The sequence below is a fragment of the Corvus kubaryi genome, unplaced genomic scaffold (assembly GCF_017639235.1).
Source record: "Corvus kubaryi isolate FWS band 111438036 unplaced genomic scaffold, C.kubaryi_AGA036_p1.0 37396, whole genome shotgun sequence".
In the NCBI taxonomy this organism is placed as follows: Eukaryota; Metazoa; Chordata; class Aves; order Passeriformes; family Corvidae; genus Corvus; species Corvus kubaryi.
This window is the reverse complement of record NW_024581135.1, coordinates 22,971,185-22,994,603: the sequence shown is the minus strand read 5'-3', so window position 1 is coordinate 22,994,603 and position 23,419 is coordinate 22,971,185. Positions and strand designations below refer to the sequence as shown.

The window sequence follows — 23,419 nt, the reverse complement described above, 5'->3', positions numbered from 1 at the left end:
CCCAAAGCCTGTGCCTGTGCCCAAGAAACCTGTGGCTGTGCCAAAGAAACCTGTGGCTGTACCCAAGAAACCAGTGCCTGTTGCTGTGCCAAAAGTACCAGAACCTGTTCCTGTTCTTAGAAAACATACAGTTCCTTCAGTTAAAGGTACATACATCAGTGACTGAGCATGTCCTTCTCTCTATTTTCTGAATACCTTTCCCCTTGTTTCACTGATGTATGCAGTGCCAAATGAATAATCTGCTGCTTAAATTTATTATTCTTCATATTTTGTATGCCCTACTCTTTTTAGTCGTTGCACTTTTCACTATGATGTATATATATATGTCTTAATATTCACAAAAATGAAAATTTACTAATATCTTTAAAGAACCTGAAGTGCCAGAGAGAACTATCCCAGAAGAGAAAGTGCCTCTTACAACACCTAAAAAGTTACAATTAGAAAAACCAGAGCCTCCTACAACCAAAGGTACATATTGCCAGGAGGCATCTCCTGAGAAGAATTTTTTCTATATTCTTTCTTTTCTTTGTTCATAACTGAGTCTATAAAATTTGTCAGTTGAATGTAGCCTACCTTGAGAAAGACTGGAGCAGAGTCTTTCATGGTTATGGCCACTGTTACTGTGATTTTGTGTGTGCTAGATGTCTTTGTCTTTTTATGTTTCATATGTACATTTATATACACACAGATAAAAGAAAATTTTTTTTTTTAAGTGCCTGAGGTACCCAAGAAATCTGTCTCAGAGGAAAAAATACCTGTTGCTATTCCTAAAATACCTGAATCACTACCAAGTGAAGGTTTGTGCCACCATAGATTTTACTCTAAGAACAGTCCTTTGTCCTGTTCTTCCAAGTATAAGCTTTAAAGTAGAAATTTTCCTTTTTCTCCTATTGTGATGTTTGTAAGTTGTTCACTTCATATTTTAGATTATATTAATATTTCTTGTATCTGTTATTATATTCATATTTGGAAGGCATATGCTCCTGCCCAGGAGAAATCTCTTTTAAGATAATATTAAATTCCCACTAAATTGGAGTCTCTCAAAAGTTAGTATTTATGTTGCTGTTATAATAAATTAATTGAGGGCTTTGAGATTTTTATTCTTTCCTGTTGCAATGACTCATCCACAAATTTAATGTTTAGTTTCTATTGTATACCTAAAAAATTCTATCCTTCACACAATCCTGACTCATGCTTAGAAAAGAAAGTAGTTTTTCAAATCTTCCATTAACTGCAAAGGTAACAGATACTGAGTGATTACTTATCCTAATGTGTATTTGTCTGTGTCTGTTGGAGTAGATTTGCTTTTAGTTATATCTGTATAACTGTTCATGTGAAATGATCTTATAACTGAAAACTTACACCAGTTGTCAATATTCTTTAAAGAATATAAAATCATAAAGGAGATTGAGCCTGAAGAAGCAGAAGAAATTCCAGTTGTAGAAGAAGCTTTACCAGTTGAAGGTATACAAAGTACTTCCCTAGAGGCTGCCACACATCTTTCTTTCATTATCATCATGTGCAGTCTTTTTCTTGCTCTCTCATTTTTCACACACGTGCCTGTATATTGTTGGTCACCTGTACGTTGTAGGTCCTTCTGTGATTCTTCCTTTGTTGTGTTCTGGAAAATATTTCTGATCATTTAACTCTTAAGTATAACTTGAAGATTGTTTTAAATGCTTTCATTTTGTTTCTTGTCCACAAGAGTCTTCCCACCATTTGGTTTTCTGCCTTTGTTCTCACGTTATTAACGTGCTTTTTAAAGTCAGCTTGGATATTTGTATTGTGTGCATGCTATGAAGCAGTAACCTAAGGCTCTTTCATGGTCCCATTTAATTCAATGACATTTTTTCACTGGCTTCACTGGAAATGGAAAATGGTGGTCTTTAGGTTTGTACATTACTCTTCACATAACTACCATCATAGGAAATTTATTCTAAATCTACCTAATGTTATTTAAAGTGCCGCAACCTGAAAAGAAGGTCCCTGAAAAGCGAAAACCACCACCACCACCACCTGCACCAAAAGAAGATATTAAACTGGCAAAAGAGCTACTTAAAGGTATAATCATCTGAAGCCATAAATAACAGTGAAAACTCAAAACATAATCTTTTAAAATTATACTGATGAATCTTGAAAAGCATGCTTTTGAACTATCATTTTGTGTCTTTTTTATTTCTTTTCTAATATACCATACTTAAATGGTGCGCCTCACTAATGCTCAGTTCCTCATGATTTTTTATCAGTGTTATGCCAAGGATATTTACATGGGTTCTTTTCGATAGCTACAGAAAAAAACCCCAATTTATTAAAACAATTTTAATCGAGTTAACACATTCTTCTATCCTTAACATAATTCTTCTCTCTTTAACATATTCTTATATGTGAAAAGAATCCCCAGCAATCATTTGCTGGTGTTATTATATGAACATGGGTTTCAGATAAATTGTGCTTCATACAGACCATCTGACTTTTTCTAAACAGTTAATCAGCAAGGATCTTTGCTTTGCAGCTTTTGTCCTTCTATTACATCAATACTATTAATGAGGTGTTTGGATTTTTTAGAAAACTCCTTTCTTTTTTGAGTCTAATGTGTGTTGTAAAATTCAAATAATTTTCTTTAAAGCTCCTGAAGCAAGGAAGAAAGTTGTGACTGCAAAACCTGGTGAGCCTCCAAAACTGGAACCCCCACCTGCTAAAGGTACCTACCTAATATAAGGTTTATTTGCTTAAAATAAACCTCTCATGAGTCCAAAGTTGTAGTTCTTAGGATCTTCTTCTTTAATTTGCTCAAATATGTCAAAACATTGTCTATGTTAGATTATGCTCAACAGTGCACCCCCATCTTGGGCATATATGTTTGTGTTATATTTATGTCCACTTTAACTGCCCATCATGCAATCCGTGAGATGCGAGAGTCAGAAACATAGAAGAATGAGAGAGTTTTTATGAGTTTTATCGCTTGTGTAGATGTTCACTTTGGTTTTCTACTTAGCTAGAAATAAAAAATAAAAAACTGTTTAAACATATACAGCATTGTTTTAACATACTTCGTTTATTATTTTTCTGAAATGTAACGTATTCTTGTGAGAGGACACCTTCCAGAGATGGGAATGAATAATATATTGAGCAAGCCACTTCACAACCATGCCTTTGTATCATTCATATGTATTGCAGCTTAAGATAAACTAAGCAGCTAAACAGTGGACATTCCTTCTTAATGCTGTTCCAAGTTTAGAGATTAAAGTGGATCCTTATGAATAGATATGTAATTTAAGCTTGTAGTGAAAGAGGACAAGGAAATAAAAATGTTACTATGATGATGACTCTTCTTGAATACATAACCTTTATAGTCTTCTCAAACCATACTTCTGTTGATTTGTATGAAAACTTTCTCTTATGTATAAATTTAGCTGTATGCAAATTATATAGAAAATATATTAACACTATTGACTCCAGTATCAACAGTTTTACCTTTGATTTTAATATTCAGTAGTGAACTAGCATTTGATTTGTCTGTTTGGACAGGCTAGTTATTGGTTAGCTCTTACTACTGTTACGAACCTATAATAAAATCTGGAATAATATTCTTTTAAGTGCCTGGACTTGTAAAGAAACCTCGCAGAGTAATTCCTGAGGTCACTCCCCCACCAAAAGAAGAAGTTGTTTTGAAAAGAGGTATAGTAACTTGGCTCTGTTTTAAAAACCCCGGCATTTTAACATTGTTCAGCATGTTCCCCTAAGTAAAATTGTTTTATGTATGTGGTATGGAAAATTACATGATCAAATACTATCTGATATTTGTTTCTTGGGAAAAGCAGTTGTAGTTGCAGGGATGAAGGAGGGGCGAGGTGGCCTGAAAGTCTCTCAGATCCAAAGGATCTGTGGTGAAAACAGGGCAGAACACTGAAAATCTAGTTCCCTATCTCTCTCTTCCATTTTCCTGATCTCTTTATACTAGAGTTGAGAGTTTTCCACTGTCTTCAGCTTCTGGACCCCTGTCCAGTGACAGTGTGAATGTTATTAAGGTTACATGTGTAGTCTATGTGTTCTCTTTTGTGGTTTTCTTAGAAGTACCACTCAGATCACAGAACCCCGCAGTACTATTGGACATCAGCCCCCTTTCCTGCAACCTCTGGGACATTCTGAATCATTTTGTGCTCAACTATTGCTTAGAAAAATGAAGCACTAATTCCAATTCTCTTCAAAACACCACAGAGGGATGATTCGTGCCTGTGTACCTTGCAGCCAACCTTCAAATTTCAGACAAAATAATAAAATACAATATTCAGTTTTTCAGATGACCATGTCATTACATATCCAAGACAGAGAACTAAGAGGACAAAAATAAGTGAAATTAAGAAAATGGAGAACAGACATTATATAAATTTGAGCTCTTCAAATATAGTACTTGAGGATGTAGTCTTGTTCTCTCACTGAAGTCAATGGGAGTTTAATCTATAATCCTGCATTGCATCCCTAAAAATCATCTTTAACTACAGTTAATCATCCATAATTGCATCTAGCAATAAATAAGAGAATAAACATATAAGATATTACAAGAAATTTTATTCTATCATAGTCAGTTAACATTAAAGTCTTTCCTCTCAGATGGACTACTCTTAACAAAAATGTCTTTTTTCCTTAGATGACTTGAATTTTAAATTACTTTCAGGATAGTATATTGAATAGTTACACAAATCTTCCACTTCTATTGAGCTATATATTTTATTTTCCTGTTTCTTTATGATTGATGCTTTTAATCTTTGTCTTGTTCACTGTCTTATTATTTTGTTTGCCTGTGCTTTGAAAACTGAGATTTCTTTTCTTTTGAAGTTCTTAAAAAGAAACCTGAAGAGGAAGAACCTAAACCAGAAAAAGAGCCTAAACCAGAAGTTAAACCAGTACCTACACCAGTAGAAAAAATTAAGAAACCTGAAGGTACTACATTACTTTCAAATCTACTTATTAAATTATGAATTTTTTTTTAAAATCCCACTATTAAGTAGTATTCCCTTAAATTCAGGAATGAAACTGATATCTTGAAAGATGGCTTGCTTTGGCCTAACTGTGCAATTTAAATCTTAGCTGGAAGCACAACCGAGTTTGACATTCACATTTGGTTCTGAATTCTACATTTTGGGATTGTTTCTCAATCTTCATTGTGTATAGAAAATATATTACCAATATTTTATATAATACTGATAAAAATATAACTACAGCAAAAAATTGATCCAAGAATTCTTTTAGGTAACATTTTACCAATATGTGTCCTTTTACCCATTTATAGTTTCTAATTAATTCAAGTCTTATTCTAAAAAATACATATTCCTAAACCTTCAGAACATCTGAAACTGTTTACATGTAAAAACAATGAAAACTTTTAAATACACTTGAGGGTATTCTATTTAGGGATTTAAGGTGTTTTAATGTATCTTACAAAAAAAAAATATTGTTTTAAAGTCCCAGAAGTTCCTACGAAGAAAACTGAGATACCTGTCATAAAAAAAGAGGAGAAACTTGTGCCTGAACCACCAAAAGGTACAGATGTGTGGTGCTCCTTTTCCTTATTGCAGCAACTAAAGGATATTCAGTGCTGAATATCATGCTATATTAATACAATGCATTGCTGTCCTCCAGTCTGTCATGACTGCTGTGTCCTCATTAACCATTTTGCAATCTTCTGGATTTCTTCTTGTCTTTATTCTTCAATGTTTGAAAAGTTAATCTTTTTTCCATTGTTTCCAATCTTGCTTTACAAGACTTAGTTAATCTCAAGGTGATTTCTTGCTTTTTGGACAAATAAAATAGAAACCAATAAATTGTCTTTGTTTAGCCATCTCTGTGTTTTTGCTCCTAACTACTAATGCTCAATGTGATTGCAAAAAATGTAAACTAACCTACTTGTAATTTCTGTGTTTGAAATGGCAGAAACTAAGCAAGCATCTGTCCCAGTTCCTGGGCCTGAACCTAAACCTGCAGTAGGTAAGAATTCTTTAGTTGTGAATACTGGTCAAGCCTTTCTTTTGTGTCTAGTTGTTTTTCATTCAGGGATTTCTCACTAAAAGGACATTCACAGAATTGTACAATACCAGGTTGAAAGGTGACTTCAAGGGTAATCTGGTCCAGCCTTTCTTGGCAAAACCACAGTCTAGACAAGATGACTCAGCATCCTGTCCAGCTGAATCTCAAAAGTATCCACATAAAGGCCTTTAGAATTAATAAGACTAGAACTTCCATACCATCTACAAAACATTTTAAAGAACATCATACTGAAAGTAATGTATCAAAACTCTTTTTTTCCCATACAGCTCTAAAATCTCCAAGACCAGCTGCAGAACCCGCACCTGCTGTTACTGCTCCAGTGGCAGCTCCAGTTGTTGGAAAGAAAGCAGGTATTTATGTGTATTCTATGCTATTGATAGGGTTTTTCTCTCTGACATGCCTAAATACTTTCGGTATAAAAAGAGTGAAGAGCTGTACAATAACTCATTCATTACAGGAAGATTTGAGGTCCTGTTCAAGGATCTTGTTATTCTAGGTACTGTCACCTAATTTAAAACAAAAACATCTCTGATACACTATGGAGACCAGTCTGTGCTCTTTTGTCTGGATGGTAATGTGCGTCTTTATTTGTTGTCCTAGTATGAAATTTGTGTATTCTGTTGTTTTCTCGGTGTTCCTTATGTCCTGATGTATGTTTTGTGAATCACATCTTGGATTTTCTGTGTAGAAAAAGAGAAGTTACACGTTTGTGAGCAATTGTTGTGTTGTTTGGTTTCCTGCTTTTGACATGTCATTGAAGCCCTGAGGAAAAGTGGCAGTGGTGTTGAAGAACTAGAGTATTGCTACTTTCATCTGCTATGCTTAGGACCATGGAATAAAGCCTGCTGTGGGAAAAAAAAAGAGCTGTGAAGGTTCCAGTTCCTCTGAAACACTCTGAGCCTGTGGTCCACCAGCAGAGCTGATGTACATTCCGCTCACCCACCATTCAAAGGACCTCATGTTACAGTAGAGCTCAGATCTTGGGCATTTGAGAAGCCAAATCATGAATGTCTCATGGCCATTGATCTGGTGATGTAGCCTGAAGTGGCAAAATTAACCTATTTTATGTCACTTACCAGACAGCTGTCATTTTCTGCTACTTTTAAGCTGCACTGGATTTAAATTGGTGATCTAACGAGACAATACTAATAGTGGTTTACTTGGGTTTTCTGTTCATGTGTGCCATTCTTACCTTTCTTTTGTGATTATGTTGTAAGTTTTCTGTTGTGTAGAGAAAAAGTGTTCTATGTTCATTTTATTTCAGGTATAGCTGGAAAATTTGTCTTAAAATATATTGTTCCCGATTCTTATTCTTATGGGTTTTAACTCTCTAAATTACCTATGAAACCTTTGTAGCTGCAGAAAAGCCTGATGAACCACCTGTACTAAAGCATAGAGATAAAATGCCCTCAGTGGAAGAAGAAAAGCCTGAGTCAATTGTGTTAAAGAAGACTTTGGTTGAGAAAAGCTTGCATGTAAAAGAGAAAGTAAGTCCTAAGGAGACAGTTCCGGCCATAGAGCCACTTGAGTATAAAATGTCACTGGAAACAGGTGATGGAATACTGAAGTCAGAGAGACATGAACAGGAGAAAGTATCTCTTAAATATTTCATCCTGGCTTCTGAAGAAGAGGAACCAGAAATGACACCTGTCGTTTCAAGAAAGACTACCCTTACAGGTGAGAAATTAGAAATTGAAATGGATCACATTACTTACACGAAGGATGAACTACCACTACTGGATGAGGAAGAGAAACTGACTTCTATAACATCTGAACATGCGGAAAGGGATTCTGGAGAAGAAAAGGAGGATGAAATTAAATTGCTTGTTCATAGGGAAGATGCCATAGAGAAAATCTCTGAAAAGTTTAGTGTTCTTCATGAAGGAAAGATTCCTGGCCATGTGAAAGAAGAAGAAATTGAATCAACTTGTGTACCTAAACCCAGAAAGCCGTATCAGACCAAGGACCAGAAAGGACTTCTAGGAAAAGAAAAAAAATCAAAAATAAGTTTGCAACCTGAAAAATTTCACATTAAGGATAAAAGTTCACTTCTACAGGATATCATAGAGGCAGGCATAGTTGAAACTCCTCAGCTTAGAAATGTAAATGAGAGAGGAGATTTTACTCCAGAGAAATCTGACGTTTCTCTTGGAAAATCCATGAAGGAGCATGGCATACAAAGTAAAATTCAGAGGATGAAGCAATCTGGTAGCACAGTAGCTGAAGTTCCTATAGATGAGATTCTTAACAAAGAAGCAAAGAAAGTGGAAGATATTCAAGATGATGAGAAAGATAAGAATCTGGATTTAACATCAGCAGAAGTACATTCCTTAGACCTGTGTGAGGAGGCTGAGCCAGGATTGAGAAGAGATGTTGACCTAGAATACCCCATTGAGGATGAGGAGGTTCCCAGAGAAAAACCTCACACAATCTTTAAAACGTCTCTTAAGTCAGAAGTAGTAGAAACAAAAGCAAGAGAAAAATACTCTGCAGAGAAAGAAGTTCACTGTGAGGAGGGTTTAGGACAATCATTGACTGAGAAAGCACTCCTAAGTGATAAAAAAACAGGCAAGAAGGTTATACCAGAGAAGGAAGAAAAAACTGTCTTCAGCAAAATCAGACAGTCAAATGCCTCTAAAATTCTGCCTGTGGAAAAACAATTGGATACAGTGATGACAGAAGGAATGGAAAGTGAAGTTTCCATATATGAAAAAGGAGTCATATCTGAGTCAGTAAAGAAAGCTACTATTCAGCCACCACGAAGTCAAGATGAAAAACAATTTCAAGAAGTTCATACCATTCAGGATGAACATAAAGAAACACTAGCTCATAAAAGCAGAAAAGACAGAATTGAAGAAAAGCAATCTACAGAATGTATATCAGATGAAAAAACATCACCTGAACATGGCATTAGAAAAAGCGCATCTGGTACCATGAAAAAAGGGGAGGGAAAGCTTCCTGACAAATCATCATCAAGCAAAGGGATCCTTGCAAATGGAGAAGATAATTACTCCTCAAGCGTAGGTAAGATAATAACTTCTAAGAAAGCAGAAGGAGAGAAAGAATACCAGAAATCAGAGCCTGCTCACCTGACTGAGCAGGCCACTAGACTTTCAAGCAAGAATAAGAATTTGGATGCATCTGGAGAATCGTGCGAAGTTCTGGATGTTCCAGCAAAGTCTCATGCAAAGCGAGGTGAGGAAGACTGATGCCAAATTCTTCCACGAAGTGCTTGTACCATTTGCTTCAGGAGAGTACCACCTGCCATTGTGTTTTAGCTACACCATTCGCAATTCCATCAAGTCTGTCAGCTGGCTTTATTGGCATTCAGCCACTCTTGACGTCTTTGTCTTACCTGTCTGTACATACATCTCTGTGATCACTGTTCATTGTCTTACCCTTACACTTTTCTAAGACTTCATAAATCATTCTGTGTGCCATTGTCTTCTCAGGAAAACTCATACATTTTTTCCAGTGTTCATTTTTCCATCCACTGCATTTCATTCATATCATTCTCCCATTAAAAGTATCTTTTATATTTCCTTTCACAAAGAGATAACGAGAAGCAGCATAGTATGGATAATACTTTCAAAAGTCTGTGATGATTCATCACAAATTAGGTTACTAATAGAACATCCCTCACTCGTAAAAGTACCAGATTGTCCCAAAACATGTATTTGATTTACACAACTTATATTTTTGTGGCCTTCATTAGTAAAAGGTTTGCTTTTTTTAAAAAAAAACAACCTCATATACTTTTAATAGGTACTTAAACTATTTCAGCTGACAGGTGGGTATTGATCAAGGGCCTAATCAAATCAAGTGTCAAGGAATGTCAGAATTCTACAAATTAATGGGCAGGACAACACATTAAGGAAATAGGACCTTCTAAGCTGCCTGTTAGTCCCTACTGGTGAATTTGTCTTTCCCACGCTTCAAGATATTCCATTGAGATATAGACAGTATAAGTTCTATAAACGTATGTTTATATCCTTTCCTCCCCTTTTACATGTAGGTAACTAAAGGAAGGAAAAATTTGATATGTAAAATAAATGCTTGTCTTAGTTTTAGTAAGTATGTTTATTTAACTGCATTCCTAATAATCTTGCTGTTCTGCTTCAGAGGCCAAGCCACCAAAAGAAGAAACTCCAAAGGGTATCAGTCCAGTCAAAGGTACGAGCAATACCTTGTCATGGTTTAACTTCAGCTGGCAATCAGGCCCCACACAGCAAGTCGTTCACTCCCCTATGGTGGGAGGGGGGAAAGAGTAAGAGAGTTAAAAGTGAGAAAACTCATGGGTTAAGCAAAAGCAGAGCACATAAACAAAGCAAAATAGGAATTCATTCCCATGAGCAGGGACGTGTTCACCCACATGCAGGCCAGCAAGACTCCGTCCCTTGAAGGGCAAATGTCTTAATTCTGAATGCCCCCCACTTCCCTCTTCCCCTGCTTTATATACTGAGCATGACACCATATGGTATAGGATATCACTTTGGTCAGTTGGGATGAGCTTTCCTCACTGTATCTCCTTCCAGTTTCTTGTGCACTCCCAGCCTACTCAGGGGTAGGGCAGTATGAGAAGCAGAAAAGGCCTTGACTCTGCAAGTGCCTCTCAGCAATCACAAAAACATCTCTGTATTTTCGGGACTGCTTTCAACACTAACCCAAAACATAGTCCCATACTAGCTACTTAGAAGACTATTAAATCTACCCCAACCAAAATCAGTATAGCCTACAATCAAAAGCAATTAATCAGGATTAGTTTATTCATTTCTGGATCTGAATTACAGCCAAGAAGACACCTTCACCAGCAGATGCAGAAAGAAGGAAACTCAGGCCAGGCAGCGGTGGTGAAAAACCTCCTGAAGAGCCTCCATTTACTTACCAACTCAAGGCTGTGCCACTGAAGTTTGTCAAGGAGATGAAAGATATAGTGCTAAAAGAAGCTGAGTCTGTTGGGTCTTCTGCAATCTTTGAAGTCCTTATTTCACCATCCACTGCAATTACCAGCTGGATGAAAGATGGAAGTAACATCCGAGAGAGCCCAAAACACAAGTTTATTGCTGATGGCAAAGATAGGAAGCTGCATATTATTGATGTCCAGCTGTCCGATGCTGGTGAATATACTTGTGTATTACGACTGGGGAACAAAGAGAAGACCTCTACAGCCAAACTTATTGTTGAAGGTATTCCCTGTTTCAGATTTATCAATAATTTAGGCTAGCTACTCCTCAAACTAGAACTGGTGCTTTGTAATTTTACAGTAGTTGGTAGACACATTCTTTTGTTTCCCTCGATCACTGCACATATTATATGCAGTATTTCTGCATCACATGTTCGATATATAAAGGAGACAAATCAGAATAATTTGTTTCCCACAGAACTCCCAGTGCGGTTTGTGAAAACGCTTGAAGAAGAAGTGACTGTCGTTAAAACCCAGCCACTGTACTTAACATGTGAGCTTAACAAAGAAAGAAATGTGGTCTGGAGAAAGGATGGTAAAATCATTCAAGCCAAGCCTGGGAAATTTGCTCTGGGTGTTATTGGTTTGTCACATTCCCTCACGGTCGCAGACTCAGATGATTTTGATGCTGGCACTTACACTGTTACTGTGGAAGACTCTGAACTATCATGCTCATCTTGTGTTAGGGTAGTAGGTAAGCAACCAAAACCATGTTCTTTTTTCTCTGTAGGATATTTGGGCTGTTTTAAAATTACGAAATCCTTTTCTCATAGTCTTACAATGTAAGTGGACAGATAAGATTTTTACAGCTATTAAAACTTGCTGTAATACAAAATCTCTTAATTCTATTTCTTCTTTTTTTTTTTTTTTTGACATGTCTATTTGTAATAAAAGTCTGCTAAACTGTTTTCTTGTGTAACTTTTTGTCATGCAGAAGTTATAAGGGACTGGTTAGTAAAACCCATAAGAGACCAGCATGTTAAACCAAAAGGAACAGCTACTTTCAGCTGTGACATTGTCAAGGATACACCAAACATTAAATGGTTTAAAGGAGATGAGGAAATTCCTGCTGAGCCCACTGACAAGACAGAAATCTTGAAAGAAGGAAATAAAATTTTCCTGAAAATCAAGAATGCTGGTCCTGCTGATATTGGAGAATATGCAGTGGAAATTGAAGGTCGCAGATACCCAGCTAAGCTGACCCTTGGTGGTAAGGAAGCTTTTATTTGGATTATACTTAATCAGCTTGTAGGCCAATGTTAAAAAACGTCTAAATAAACAAACAGAAAAGGTAACCTTAATTATTATAAAGCTCTATCAAAACTTGACCTAATCATACAAGTGTTCATTTGTGCATTCTAGATCGTGAAGTTGAACTTCTGAAGCCATTAGAGGATGTTACAGTTTATGAGAAAGAGACAGCAAACTTTGATACAGAAATATCTGAAGATGATGTTCCTGGTGAATGGAAGCTGAAAGGAGAAGTCCTGAGACCTTCACCTGTAAGCATTCTTGAATTTTGTTACAAAATTTATTTAAGTTAAATACTGTGAACAGGTTCCTTGAATCTTTATGGTAAGACCTGTCATTGCTACTCACTCCAGAATATATGACTAAAAAATACTGATTCTCTAAGTAAGGATTATATCTTATAAAACTAAGTTTTGAAGGCCTTCCTTTTTTTAAGGTATTAGAGCACACAATTCAAGCAACAATAGAAATATCCTACATAGATTGTGGGAATGATTCTGACATTCTAAAGAAGTGTAGAATGCTGAAGAAATGTATTCCATTTCTTAATCATTGAGTGAAAGTTTTAACTTTCCTTGAAAAGCAATTTCATTCTTCCTACCTGACTCTTTACTGCATACACAATATTTATGAAAATCCCTTTATTAAAAACACCTAGCAGTAAGGCATTGTCATTACACTGGTATTTGTATTTAACAAAGTCTGTCATCTCTCCAGACATGTGAAATCAAAGCTGAAGGAGGAAAACGCTTCCTAACCTTACACAAAGTCAAATTAGAGCAAGCTGGCGAAGTCCTTTACCAGGCCTTTAATGCCGTCACTACAGCTATCCTGACAGTAAAAGGTACAATGCCCCATGGAGTGTGACACTAGCTTAGACAGACTTCACATGGAGCATATTACAAATGATGTGTTATGTTCTGCTTCCAGAAATCGAATTGGACTTTGCTGTGCCTCTAAAAGATGTCACTGTTCCCGAGAAGCGCCAAGCAAGGTTTGAATGTGTCCTTACCAGAGAGGCCAATGTTATATGGTCTAAGGGCACTGATATACTCAAGATTGGAGAAAAATTTGACATCATTGCAGATGGAAAGAAGCACATTCTTGTCATCAATGATTCACAGTTTGATGATGAGGGAGAATACACTGCTGAAGTTGATGGCAAGAAGAGCACAGCAAGACTGTTTGTGGAAGGCAAGTATATTCTCATGAACAAAAAATAAAAAAAGGGTGAAGAATATGTCCTTTAGAACTGCCTTAGCCTTTTTTCTGATTCTATTTATGTGTCTACATTACAGGTGTGAGGCTGAAGTTCATATCACCTCTACAGGATCAAACAGTAAAAGAAGGGGAAACAGCTCAGTTTCAGTTTGAGCTTTCTCATGAAGACATGCCTGTGAAATGGTACAAAAATGACAAGAGACTTCACACAAGCAGAACAGTTTTAATTACTTCAGAGGGCAAAGTTCATAAACTAGAAATAAGAGAAGTAACACTTGATGATATCTCAGAAATAAAGGCCGTAGTCAAGGACTTGAACACACAAGCCAACCTAAAAGTCTTAGGTAATTACATAAATAATTTAAAATGTGCTATAGAATAATTATTAACCATTTTTATTAGTAGAAAGTGAAAAAATATTGACATTTCAGTAAATTTATGTAACTAATTTATCTTATCCACTATGCCTTTTATAGAGGCCGATCCATATTTCACTGTGAAATTACAAGACTACAGTGCTGTAGAGAAAGATGATATTACTCTGGAGTGTGAACTTAGCAAAGATGTGCCAGTAAAATGGTACAAAGATGGTGAAGAACTAGTAGCTTCCAACAGAATTTCCATAAAAACAGATGGTTTGCGCCGTATTCTGAAGATCAAGAAGGCTGCAGAGAGTGATAAGGGTGTTTATGAGTGTGACTGTGGAACTGACAAGACAAGTGCCAATATCAGCGTTGAGTGTAAGTTATCAAATCTTTGCTAAGGGAAAGTACTGAAACCTTTGTAAACCAGTGTAGACAGATAGATGCTCTCTAGAGAGCAAGACCAGAAATGCCCCTGTAGAAAGCATACTGTTGTGATGAATGGCTGAAATATCTGGATTTAAAGTTGTTAAAAGTGGTTACAAGAGACAATGTATTTGACGGTATATAAATAGCTGTAACAAAGACAGTGATGATCAGTTAGTCTCTCTGCCCATTTACAGTCAGGAAAAAAATACCAGTTTAGTTCACTGTAACAGATATCTGGGTTAATTATTAGGAAAAATATTCTTACCACAAATAACTAGATTTTCAGACATATTATAGAAGGAGCTTGTAGACTGCCACCTTGTGTCTTTTTAGGAAGAGGTTAGATAAGCAGTTACTGGTCATAGCATTTGAATGCCCAAAAGAAGGAATAGGGAGAGAGTTGAGATCCCTTCCAGTACACATTTCTATGTTATACAATTTGTGAGCAAACAGATGTGAACTTGTGATTTTTTTTTTTTTTTAGCTCGCTTAGTTAAAGTGGAGCGCCCACTGTATGGAGTGGAAGTATTTGTTGGTGAAACAGCACGCTTTGAAATTGAAATTTCTGAGCCTGATGTCCATCCTGTATGGAAGCTAAAGGGAGAAACCCTAACACCTTCACCTGTAAGGTTTCTTCTTTATTTTTAGACCATAATTTAGGTAGAAAAATATGTTTAATAATAGTGTTTTCTCAGTGGCTTCTTAGAATATTCATATTTGGGGTGGGATGTGTATTTCTTTATCACCAGGACTGTGAAATCATTGAAGATGGGAAGAAGCATATTCTTGTCCTTCATAACTGCAAACTTGATATGACTGGAGAAGTGTCTTTCCAAGCTGCCAATGCTAAAAGTGCTGCTAATCTGAAAGTGAAAGGTACAGTCTGCACTTGGCCAACATTTCCATGTGTATTTCAAGGCATGAGAACAAATCTAGTGTCAGAAAGCACTGTATGAAAGGAACTGAATGAGCTCTTCTTTGATTTCAGAACTGCCTCTTATCTTTATCACTCCACTAAGTGATGTGAAGGTCTTTGAGAAGGATGAAGCTAAGTTTGAATGTGAGGTATCCAGAGAACCCAAGACTTTCCGCTGGTTGAAAGGAACAGAAGAGATCACTCCTGATGAAAGAATTGAAATTATTTCAGACGGAACAAAGCATGCTCTGATTATTAAATCTGTTGCCTTTGAGGATGAAGTAAAATACACATTTGAAGCTGAGGATAAACGAACAAGTGCCAAGCTAATTATTGAAGGTTTGTTAGACTTCTTCTTTCTCAGAAAGTTTTGCATCATAGTACTTATATAGTTTATATTGATAACATTATTGTTAATGACATGTTATGTTGGTATAGGTATCCGCCTGAAATTCCTTACTCCTCTCAAGGATGTAACAAAGAAGGAGAGAGAAACTGCAGAGTTCACTGTGGAACTCTCCCATGAAAACATCTCTGTGGCCTGGTTCAAGAATGACCAACGATTACATACCAGCAAAGTGGTTTCAATGACAGACGATGGCAAATTCCATACGCTCACAATCAAAGATCTTACTATTGATGATACTTCTCAGATTAAAGTAGAAGCTATGGGCAAATTCTCAGAAGCTAAACTCACTGTTCTTGGTAAGAATACCCAAAAGAATTTACCTGGTGAATATTATCAGAAGAGTTTTATTGATAAAATTAGCAATCAGAAAATCTTGTGGTCAGCCTAAAGGTAAATTATGATTTTGAAAATCTGACAATTTGGTTTTCTTCCTTGGGTGTCCATTTACCTATTCACAAAGGATGAATACACAGTAACTTTAAAATTTTATGCAAAGTTGCAAAGTTAGCTATTACATACTTAAAACAGGGCTCTGAAACTCCTCAAGCATCAAAAGAATGTTGTAAGTAATGCCCTGAATTGTTTCTTAGGTGTTCATTGTTTTCTTTTTTGTAACAGAACTGTGAAAAAGGACTATATTTAATCCTTCTTGCAGGACATAAACAGGAAATATATTTTATGGCAGAAACTAGTTGTTCTTTCTGCAAGACTAAAACTTCAGTCTGAAATATGTCTTAACTTTTGCTTGCAGAGGGAGACCCTTACTTCACTGGGAAGCTGCAGGATTACACTGCTGTAGAGAAAGATGAAGTAATCTTACAATGTGAAATCAGCAAAGCAGATGCCCCAGTGAAATGGATGAAGGACGGCAATCCAATTACTGCATCAAAGAATGTTGTTATTAAGGCTGATGGTAAAAAGAGAATCCTTATTCTCAAGAAAGCTTTGAAGAAAGACATTGGACAGTACACTTGTGACTGTGGTACTGATCAAACCTCTGCCAAACTTGATATTGAAGGTATGGTTATTCTAATGGGCTGCTCTGTAGAGATCTTTTGGGATCTGCTAGAGACAGAGGGAATCAATCACGTTTTTCTTCTCCAGACCGGGATATTGAGATTGTACGGCCACTATACAGTGTGGAGGTGATTGAGACAGAGACTGCCCGTTTTGACATTGAAATCTCTGAGGAAGGTGTCCATGGCAATTGGAAGCTAAAAGGAGAACCCCTGACTGAATCAGCCGTAAGCAAATATTTCAGGATATTTTTTATGTGTGTCTTAGCACGTTGCAGGGAGGTGGGGTATGAGGGAGAGGGTGACTGCAGAAACTAAATGTGATCTCTCTTTGCTTTCAGTAAGAGTCACTACATTAGAAATAGTGGGTTTTTTAATTAATAACTTTTTTAATGTAGTAAAAATGTAATTCAAAATAACTAAGTAACAAATTATTTTACATAAAACAATACATTCTGCATTGCTAACAATACCTAACAATCATGTATCCAAAGTGCAAAGACCTTGTGTACTTTACTAAAACATAATGGCATTTGAAAATGCAAACTTTGGATTGCATGCTTTTGCCTGTGGGTTTTGAGTTATACTTGGTTTAGATGTGGATCAGATTTCCAAACTCTTTTTCATTTCTGTGACAGTTAAAATTAGTGTAAAATGGTATAGGGCTTAATCAAATATTCTTAATTCCTTGGTGGAAGGATCTGGAAAATAAAGAAACAATACAATCACAACTGGCAAAAATTTGGCTTCTATGTAATGGTACAAATGTGAATAATACACAAAAATCGGAAGTTCCATGAAAATCAGTGTCTGGATAAAATAAGGAAAGGTCTTCTTGAGGAAAGGTCCCAGCACAAGCTTAGCAAGTTTTAGTTCCCTTGGGGGAACTAGGTCTCTGACTGGTCTACATATATATTAATATATTGGCTACTTAGTCAGCACACGAATGTGTTGAGTCTTGCCCTTTCTTCCTAGAGGAAACGGGCTGTATTAAGAAGAGGGTTGGAAAGGAAAGGCCTGTGAATGAATGTTTATAAGGTATATTTCCTGTGGGCCTAAGAGTTGGTAATGGGGTAGAAGAAACCAGATGCATGGTATGAGGTGAAGTAGGGGCTCTTTCAGTGAGTAATACAAAATGTATTCAATTCTGTTTTTGCAGGAATGTGAAATCAAGGAGGAAGGAAAAAAGCACTTCCTTACACTGTACAATGTACGCTTAGATCAAGCTGGTGGAGTAGATTTCCAAGCAGCAAATGCCAAGTCTGGTGCTCACCTTCGAGTGAAACGTAAGTGTCTTTTAAACTGAATTAATTGATTAATTAAGTGAAAACATGGTGCTCACTGCCTCTTTGGAAAGCGTGGAAAATCTCTATACTCTATTGAACCCACAGCAATCCTTTCCAGAACAGCAACTCAGGGATTAGTTACTCAGGTCATCTTAATTTTTTTTGTTAAGGATTGTCCTATGTGATTTTTAACCTTATATAAAATTTATTCATATAGGAGAAGTAAAACTAAGGAAATGGCCTTGAAGGCTGCTCCATGGTCTGGCAACATACTCTGTTATGAAATCAAATATTGCAAGCAAAGGCTTTGCTGCATCAAAGTATCATATTAACTGGAGAGGATAGGATAACAGTGATATCTGGGGGTAGGGTTAAGGGCTTGATGGACAGGGACAGACTACACAGTTGAAGACCACTTGTTTCCCACTCCAATCCTAGCCCTCACTATTTTGGAAACACATACCTTATCTAGCAACAGGCATTCAAGGCTTGGCAAGGAGACAGATGCACAGCAACTTTCCTGCTGACCTTGTTTAATTTAAAGAAACACGCTCTGCAAATAGGAAACTGTAGGTGACCAGCCCTCCCCTAAGAACCCAGGCTGGCCTCTTCTATTTAGGGAATTTAAAGAGCAGCATTGCAATGTCTGGCTCTCTTGAGGGAAGCCACCATGGAGATTAGTACGTAAGGGCAGAAGCTCTCTCTTGGGTAGAAGTGACTAATCTAAAAATTATGTCTTCTCCTTACCAAGCTCGAGTAATTGGCTTGCTGAGACCCCTCAAGGATGTAACAGTGACAGCTGGGGAATCAGCAACCTTCGATTGCGAACTCTCTTACGAGGGAATCCCAGTAGAATGGTTCCTGAAAGGAAAGAAACTGGAGCCCAGTGATAAGGTAAAGAAACTAAATTTACTTTTTCTCATGTTTCCTCCTCCTCCTTCTCTTTCAATTCTCTTCCCCTTTATTTCTTATTTATTCTCTGTCAGTTGAAGTACTAAGGCACAGCAATATTGTAGTGCTGGTATGCCAAATGCTAAATAATCCCTAAATCAGATACAACTATTTTTCCCAGAAATTCCAGTATTCTGGGATACTACTAGTATTTATTAAACAAAGGGAAACTAAGGTTCCAAAATACCAATCATTACAACAGTGATTTTCTACCTGATTCTGATGGAGACTCAGCCACAGGGATACTGCATAATTTTTGCTCAGGTTACCTGTGGTTACAGTGAGAGGATTTTGAAAGGTGCTTTCGGAAAAAGCCTTTTTTCCTTGTGAATGCTGAGTTGCAGTCCAATTCAACGTATAAGGGGATTAAGAGGATTCAAATTCCATTTCAGGCATTTGTTCTGGCTCTCCAGATAACTCTCTGGGCAGATTTGCTTGTCAAGCACTTCTCACTAGCTATTTTTAACCCTTCATCAAGTGCTGGCTCTTAACTCTGAGATCTGAGCAGCCTGGAATGCAGTCAATTTAATGTTTAAAGTCAATGGTAGGGGAAATAAATAAAGAAACATAAATTAATACATTAAGAAATGGAAACGGGTATTACTGGTTGTAAGACATCTTTTTAGCATACTAGGCCTAAAGAAAATCGTGCAAATTAAAGTAAAAGTTGGAAACCTCAGACAAAGTAAATTTACAAGGCATTGCACGACCTAGAAAAGTTTCAGAACCTGTAGTAATGCTGCTAATAATACTTTGGTACAGATTGCTATTTCTTTTAAATACAATATCTTTTAAATACAATATCTTCTTCAGGTTTTGCTAGATCTTTCTGAGTTTTAACAAATTTACATAAATAAAAACTATTTAATGAAAGAAATAGAATATAGAAATAGGAAAATCAAAACAGATCATGGTGATAAGGGACCATATTACAGTATTTAAGGAAAGATAAACAAAGTTGAAACTCAGCAGATGAGTCATGAAATAAATTAAGGTAATTACTTCTAAGTTTCAGAATAAAAATGTGAAAAGTTATTGATCAGTGCAGTGGATTTGTAGTTATTACTGCCTGGCAGGAAAAATATTGTATGTTCGGTATTCTGCATGATGGAACATTATTTTGGTCTTTTCTGTCTGAGCTATCATTTTAATTACATTAATAAAAAAATACAGATTTCATATACAGCCAGTTTACATATACAATCAAAACTGTCATTTGAACAGTTGAAATTTTATCAAGATGAAATTGAGAGTAGACCATATATTTACTTAATGCGTCACGTTCTACCCATTTAAAATAGCCTCTTGAAACACATTTACAACTGTCTTCAAGAATCAATCTAATTATACAAGTGTTTCATTTTAGCTGTTGCCAATTCAAACCATTTTATTACCTCTGTGGCTGGCACTCAGCTGAACATGTCTAACCTTTATTCATTGAAGTAATTTTTTTGTTTGCTGTGATTGCAAAGTAGTTTCTGCAACAGGTCATCACAGAAACCAGTTTTTAGCCAGAATTTTTTACCAAATGTTAATAATAGAAAGTCAAATTGGCAATTCCAGAAAAGTGTATTTGGGGGGTGCCAAACATCTTTATATCTGCAAAAGTTTCTACTTTATATGTAACCAGCAGTAATGCCAACTTTTCCCATAAATTTGCTTATATTTTTTATTTGTTAGCACCTGTTCAAAATAGACATCATCTCAAGTCAGCCTCAAAATCCTCAAAGCATTGAGGATTGAGCTATATCTAGTATATACAAAAGGAAATTATCGAAGTTTCACATAAAAGTGGACAACCAAGCTCCACAAATAATAAATAGCATGCTATCTCTTGAAATATTTCTTGAATACTTGTTGTAGATGCTCACAAAGGGGTTTTGTGTATTTTATAAGGTTGTGACCCGTGCTGAAGGGAGAGTTCACACGCTTGTTCTTAGAGATGTCAAGTTAACAGATGCAGGAGAGGTATCACTGACAGCAAAAGATTTCAGAACTCAAGCAAATCTTTTTGTGAAAGGTAAGTCAGTCATTTTAGTTAAACCATAATCAGTATTAATGGTCTATTCATGATTCATCCTGGAACAGGATGCTAATACACACTGTGTATCAAATGAGTGGGATCATATATACAATACTGAACTGGTAGATAACTTTCCTGATTAAAAAAGCCACCTAATTAAAATCTCTACACTTCAAAGAAGGGCTCAACAAGGGAAAACACTGGAAATGTGTCAGATGTGGGAGATGAAGCAGTTCTTAGGGTTTCCAGGGCTTTGCTGCAGACTTGAACATTAAATTGGCCTCAAGAGGACCCACAAATGCTGGCCTTTGTGGCTCTCAGTGGCTTTTTCTGTTCTTTTGCATATCCAGAAACCTATGAGAGTATAACTGCACCATCAGTCAAGGAACATAACATTGTCTGTGTACTTGTACTGCTTGCAAGCTGTGTATCAAGAAGTAAAAGAACTGCACACACTAATCCAGTAATTCAAGGAAAAATTGAAAAAACCCCAAATATTCTCTAAGTTCACAGTATAACTTGAGACTCACTGAGATCACATGGATATGGTTCAGCTAAAGAAATTGAGTTGGAAGGCTTTGTAAATAAAAAACCCATGGACAAGAATATCATTCAGTCTAATCTTACAGTAGGCTGAAAATGAGGAAATTACCTGAATTACCAAAAAATGTGTGTGCATTAAAAATAAAAAATATTTTAAGAAACCTTCAGTAGGGACATCTAAGAACCTTTTTGACTATTCAGTCAAGGAAAACCAGTAAACAGCATGGGACATTTCTGTACAAGCAGAAGACTGGCTGTAATTTAGATCTTTTCTATCAGAAATGTATCTGTTTCTTTTAGAACCCCCAGTTGAATTTACTAAACCACTTGAGGACCAGACTGTTGAAGAGGAGGCCACTGCAGTACTGGAATGTGAAGTTTCCAGGGAAAATGCAAAAGTTAAATGGTTCAAAAATGGAGAAGAAATTCACAAATCAAAGAAGTATGATATAATTTCTGATGGCAGGGTCAGAAAACTCATCATCCACGGCTGCACACTGGATGATGCAAAAACATATGCCTGTGATGCTAAGGATTTTAAGACATCATGTTTTCTCAATGTGGAGCGTGAGTAATTTAAGATTTCTACAAAATGTCTAGGTGCTATAAAAGCAATGTACTAATGTGTATGATTGGCAGTAATATCAACATTGGCAATTTTTTACTTATCTAGCATAGACTTCCTTTGACTAAAAGTTTTCTATTCTCTTACAGCTATTCGCGTTGAGTTCCTGAAACCTCTGACTGACCTTGAGGTTAAAGAAAAACAATCTGCTCGGTTTGAATGTGAGATTTCTCGTCCAAATGTCAAGGTCTGTAGTACTACTTTTTAATCTGAGTAACTCCTTCAGCTAGAGGGGAAAACCTTATTATATATTGCTATAAAAGAACACACTGAAATCTATGATGAGGATGTTAATATTAATAACCATGTTAATTTGTTCTGAAACAGGTGAAGTGGTTTAAGGATGGCGTGGAAATTAGAAAAGGCAAAAAGTATGACATAATTTCTAAAGGTGCAGAACACATTCTTGTCATCAGTAAATGTGTCTTTGATGATGAAGCTGAATATTCCTGTGAAGCAAAAACAGCTCGAACTTCTGGCCTACTTACAGTGATAGGTAAGTGATAGTGTTTTAGAATCCAATATGTGAACGATAAAAAATGTGAGAGTGGGGTTTTTTAATGACAGGCTTTCATCATCTTTCAAAATTCTTTTTGCAGAGGAAGAGGCCGTTTTCACAAAAAATCTTCCTGACCTTGAAGTAAATGAAGGTGACACTGTAAAATTGATCTGTGAAGTTTCAAAGCCTAATGCTGAAGTTACTTGGCTTAAAGGAGATGAAGAGGTGCCTGATGGTGGTAGATTTGAACACATTGCTGATGGTAGAAAGAGAATTCTTGTTATACATAATGCTCATCCTGAAGATGCTGGCAAATACATTTGCAAGCTCCCAAGCTCAAGTACGACAGGGAAACTTACTGTACATGGTAAGAGCGCTACGTTGGTGGGCTTTTATCCTGGAAAAAAAGAATAAAATTTAAACCATTAAAAAATCAGTAATAATACACAACTTGGTTTATTCCATTCACAACTAAAAATGAAATAAAATAAAATATAAAATAAAATAAAATAATAAAATATGTATCTACGAAAATGTTTTCTTTCAGAACTTGCAGCAGAATTTCTTACCAGACCACAAAATCTTGAGGTGCTTGAAGGAGAAAAAGCTGAATTTGTCTGTTCAGTATCCAAAGAAGCCATTACAGTACAGTGGCTGAGGGGTGACACAGTCCTGGAGCCTGGTGATAAGTACGACATCATTTCAGATGGCAAAAAGAGAACACTTGTGGTTAAAGACTCTATTCTAGGAGATACAGGAATGTATACTGTGATGGTTGGTGATGCTAAAGCTACAGCACACTTAGCAGTGATTGGTAGGTTTTATTTTAACAATGTCTAGGTGCACGTTTTGTTGCATTCTTTATACTACATGACGTCCT

At 36.3% G+C, this 23,419-nt stretch overlaps 1 protein-coding gene across 8 annotated transcripts in view; it reads left to right on the top strand.

Moving 5' to 3' along the window:
• TTN (titin) overlaps positions 1-23,419 on the top strand; it is a 236,790-nt gene that overhangs the window by 126,031 nt on the left and 87,340 nt on the right. For 7 of the 8 annotated variants that reach the window (XM_042040505.1, XM_042040513.1, XM_042040510.1 and 4 more), the window contains 29 exons: positions 2,627-2,701; positions 3,598-3,678; positions 4,837-4,941; positions 5,464-5,541; positions 5,932-5,985; positions 6,312-6,395; positions 10,168-10,218; positions 10,836-11,231; positions 11,427-11,702; positions 11,943-12,218; positions 12,371-12,510; positions 12,977-13,103; positions 13,190-13,453; positions 13,558-13,824; positions 13,957-14,220; positions 14,756-14,895; positions 15,021-15,147; positions 15,260-15,526; positions 15,626-15,892; positions 16,348-16,614; positions 16,701-16,840; positions 17,772-17,898; positions 18,650-18,792; positions 20,746-20,869; positions 21,716-21,982; positions 22,130-22,227; positions 22,368-22,536; positions 22,640-22,906; positions 23,087-23,353. In XM_042040505.1, the coding sequence (XP_041896439.1) occupies positions 2,627-2,701; positions 3,598-3,678; positions 4,837-4,941; positions 5,464-5,541; positions 5,932-5,985; positions 6,312-6,395; positions 10,168-10,218; positions 10,836-11,231; positions 11,427-11,702; positions 11,943-12,218; positions 12,371-12,510; positions 12,977-13,103; positions 13,190-13,453; positions 13,558-13,824; positions 13,957-14,220; positions 14,756-14,895; positions 15,021-15,147; positions 15,260-15,526; positions 15,626-15,892; positions 16,348-16,614; positions 16,701-16,840; positions 17,772-17,898; positions 18,650-18,792; positions 20,746-20,869; positions 21,716-21,982; positions 22,130-22,227; positions 22,368-22,536; positions 22,640-22,906; positions 23,087-23,353 (5,208 nt within the window). The remainder of the gene's footprint in view (positions 1-2,626; positions 2,702-3,597; positions 3,679-4,836; positions 4,942-5,463; positions 5,542-5,931; positions 5,986-6,311; positions 6,396-10,167; positions 10,219-10,835; positions 11,232-11,426; positions 11,703-11,942; positions 12,219-12,370; positions 12,511-12,976; positions 13,104-13,189; positions 13,454-13,557; positions 13,825-13,956; positions 14,221-14,755; positions 14,896-15,020; positions 15,148-15,259; positions 15,527-15,625; positions 15,893-16,347; positions 16,615-16,700; positions 16,841-17,771; positions 17,899-18,649; positions 18,793-20,745; positions 20,870-21,715; positions 21,983-22,129; positions 22,228-22,367; positions 22,537-22,639; positions 22,907-23,086; positions 23,354-23,419) is intronic. The other variant, XM_042040506.1, reaches the window with a different exon arrangement.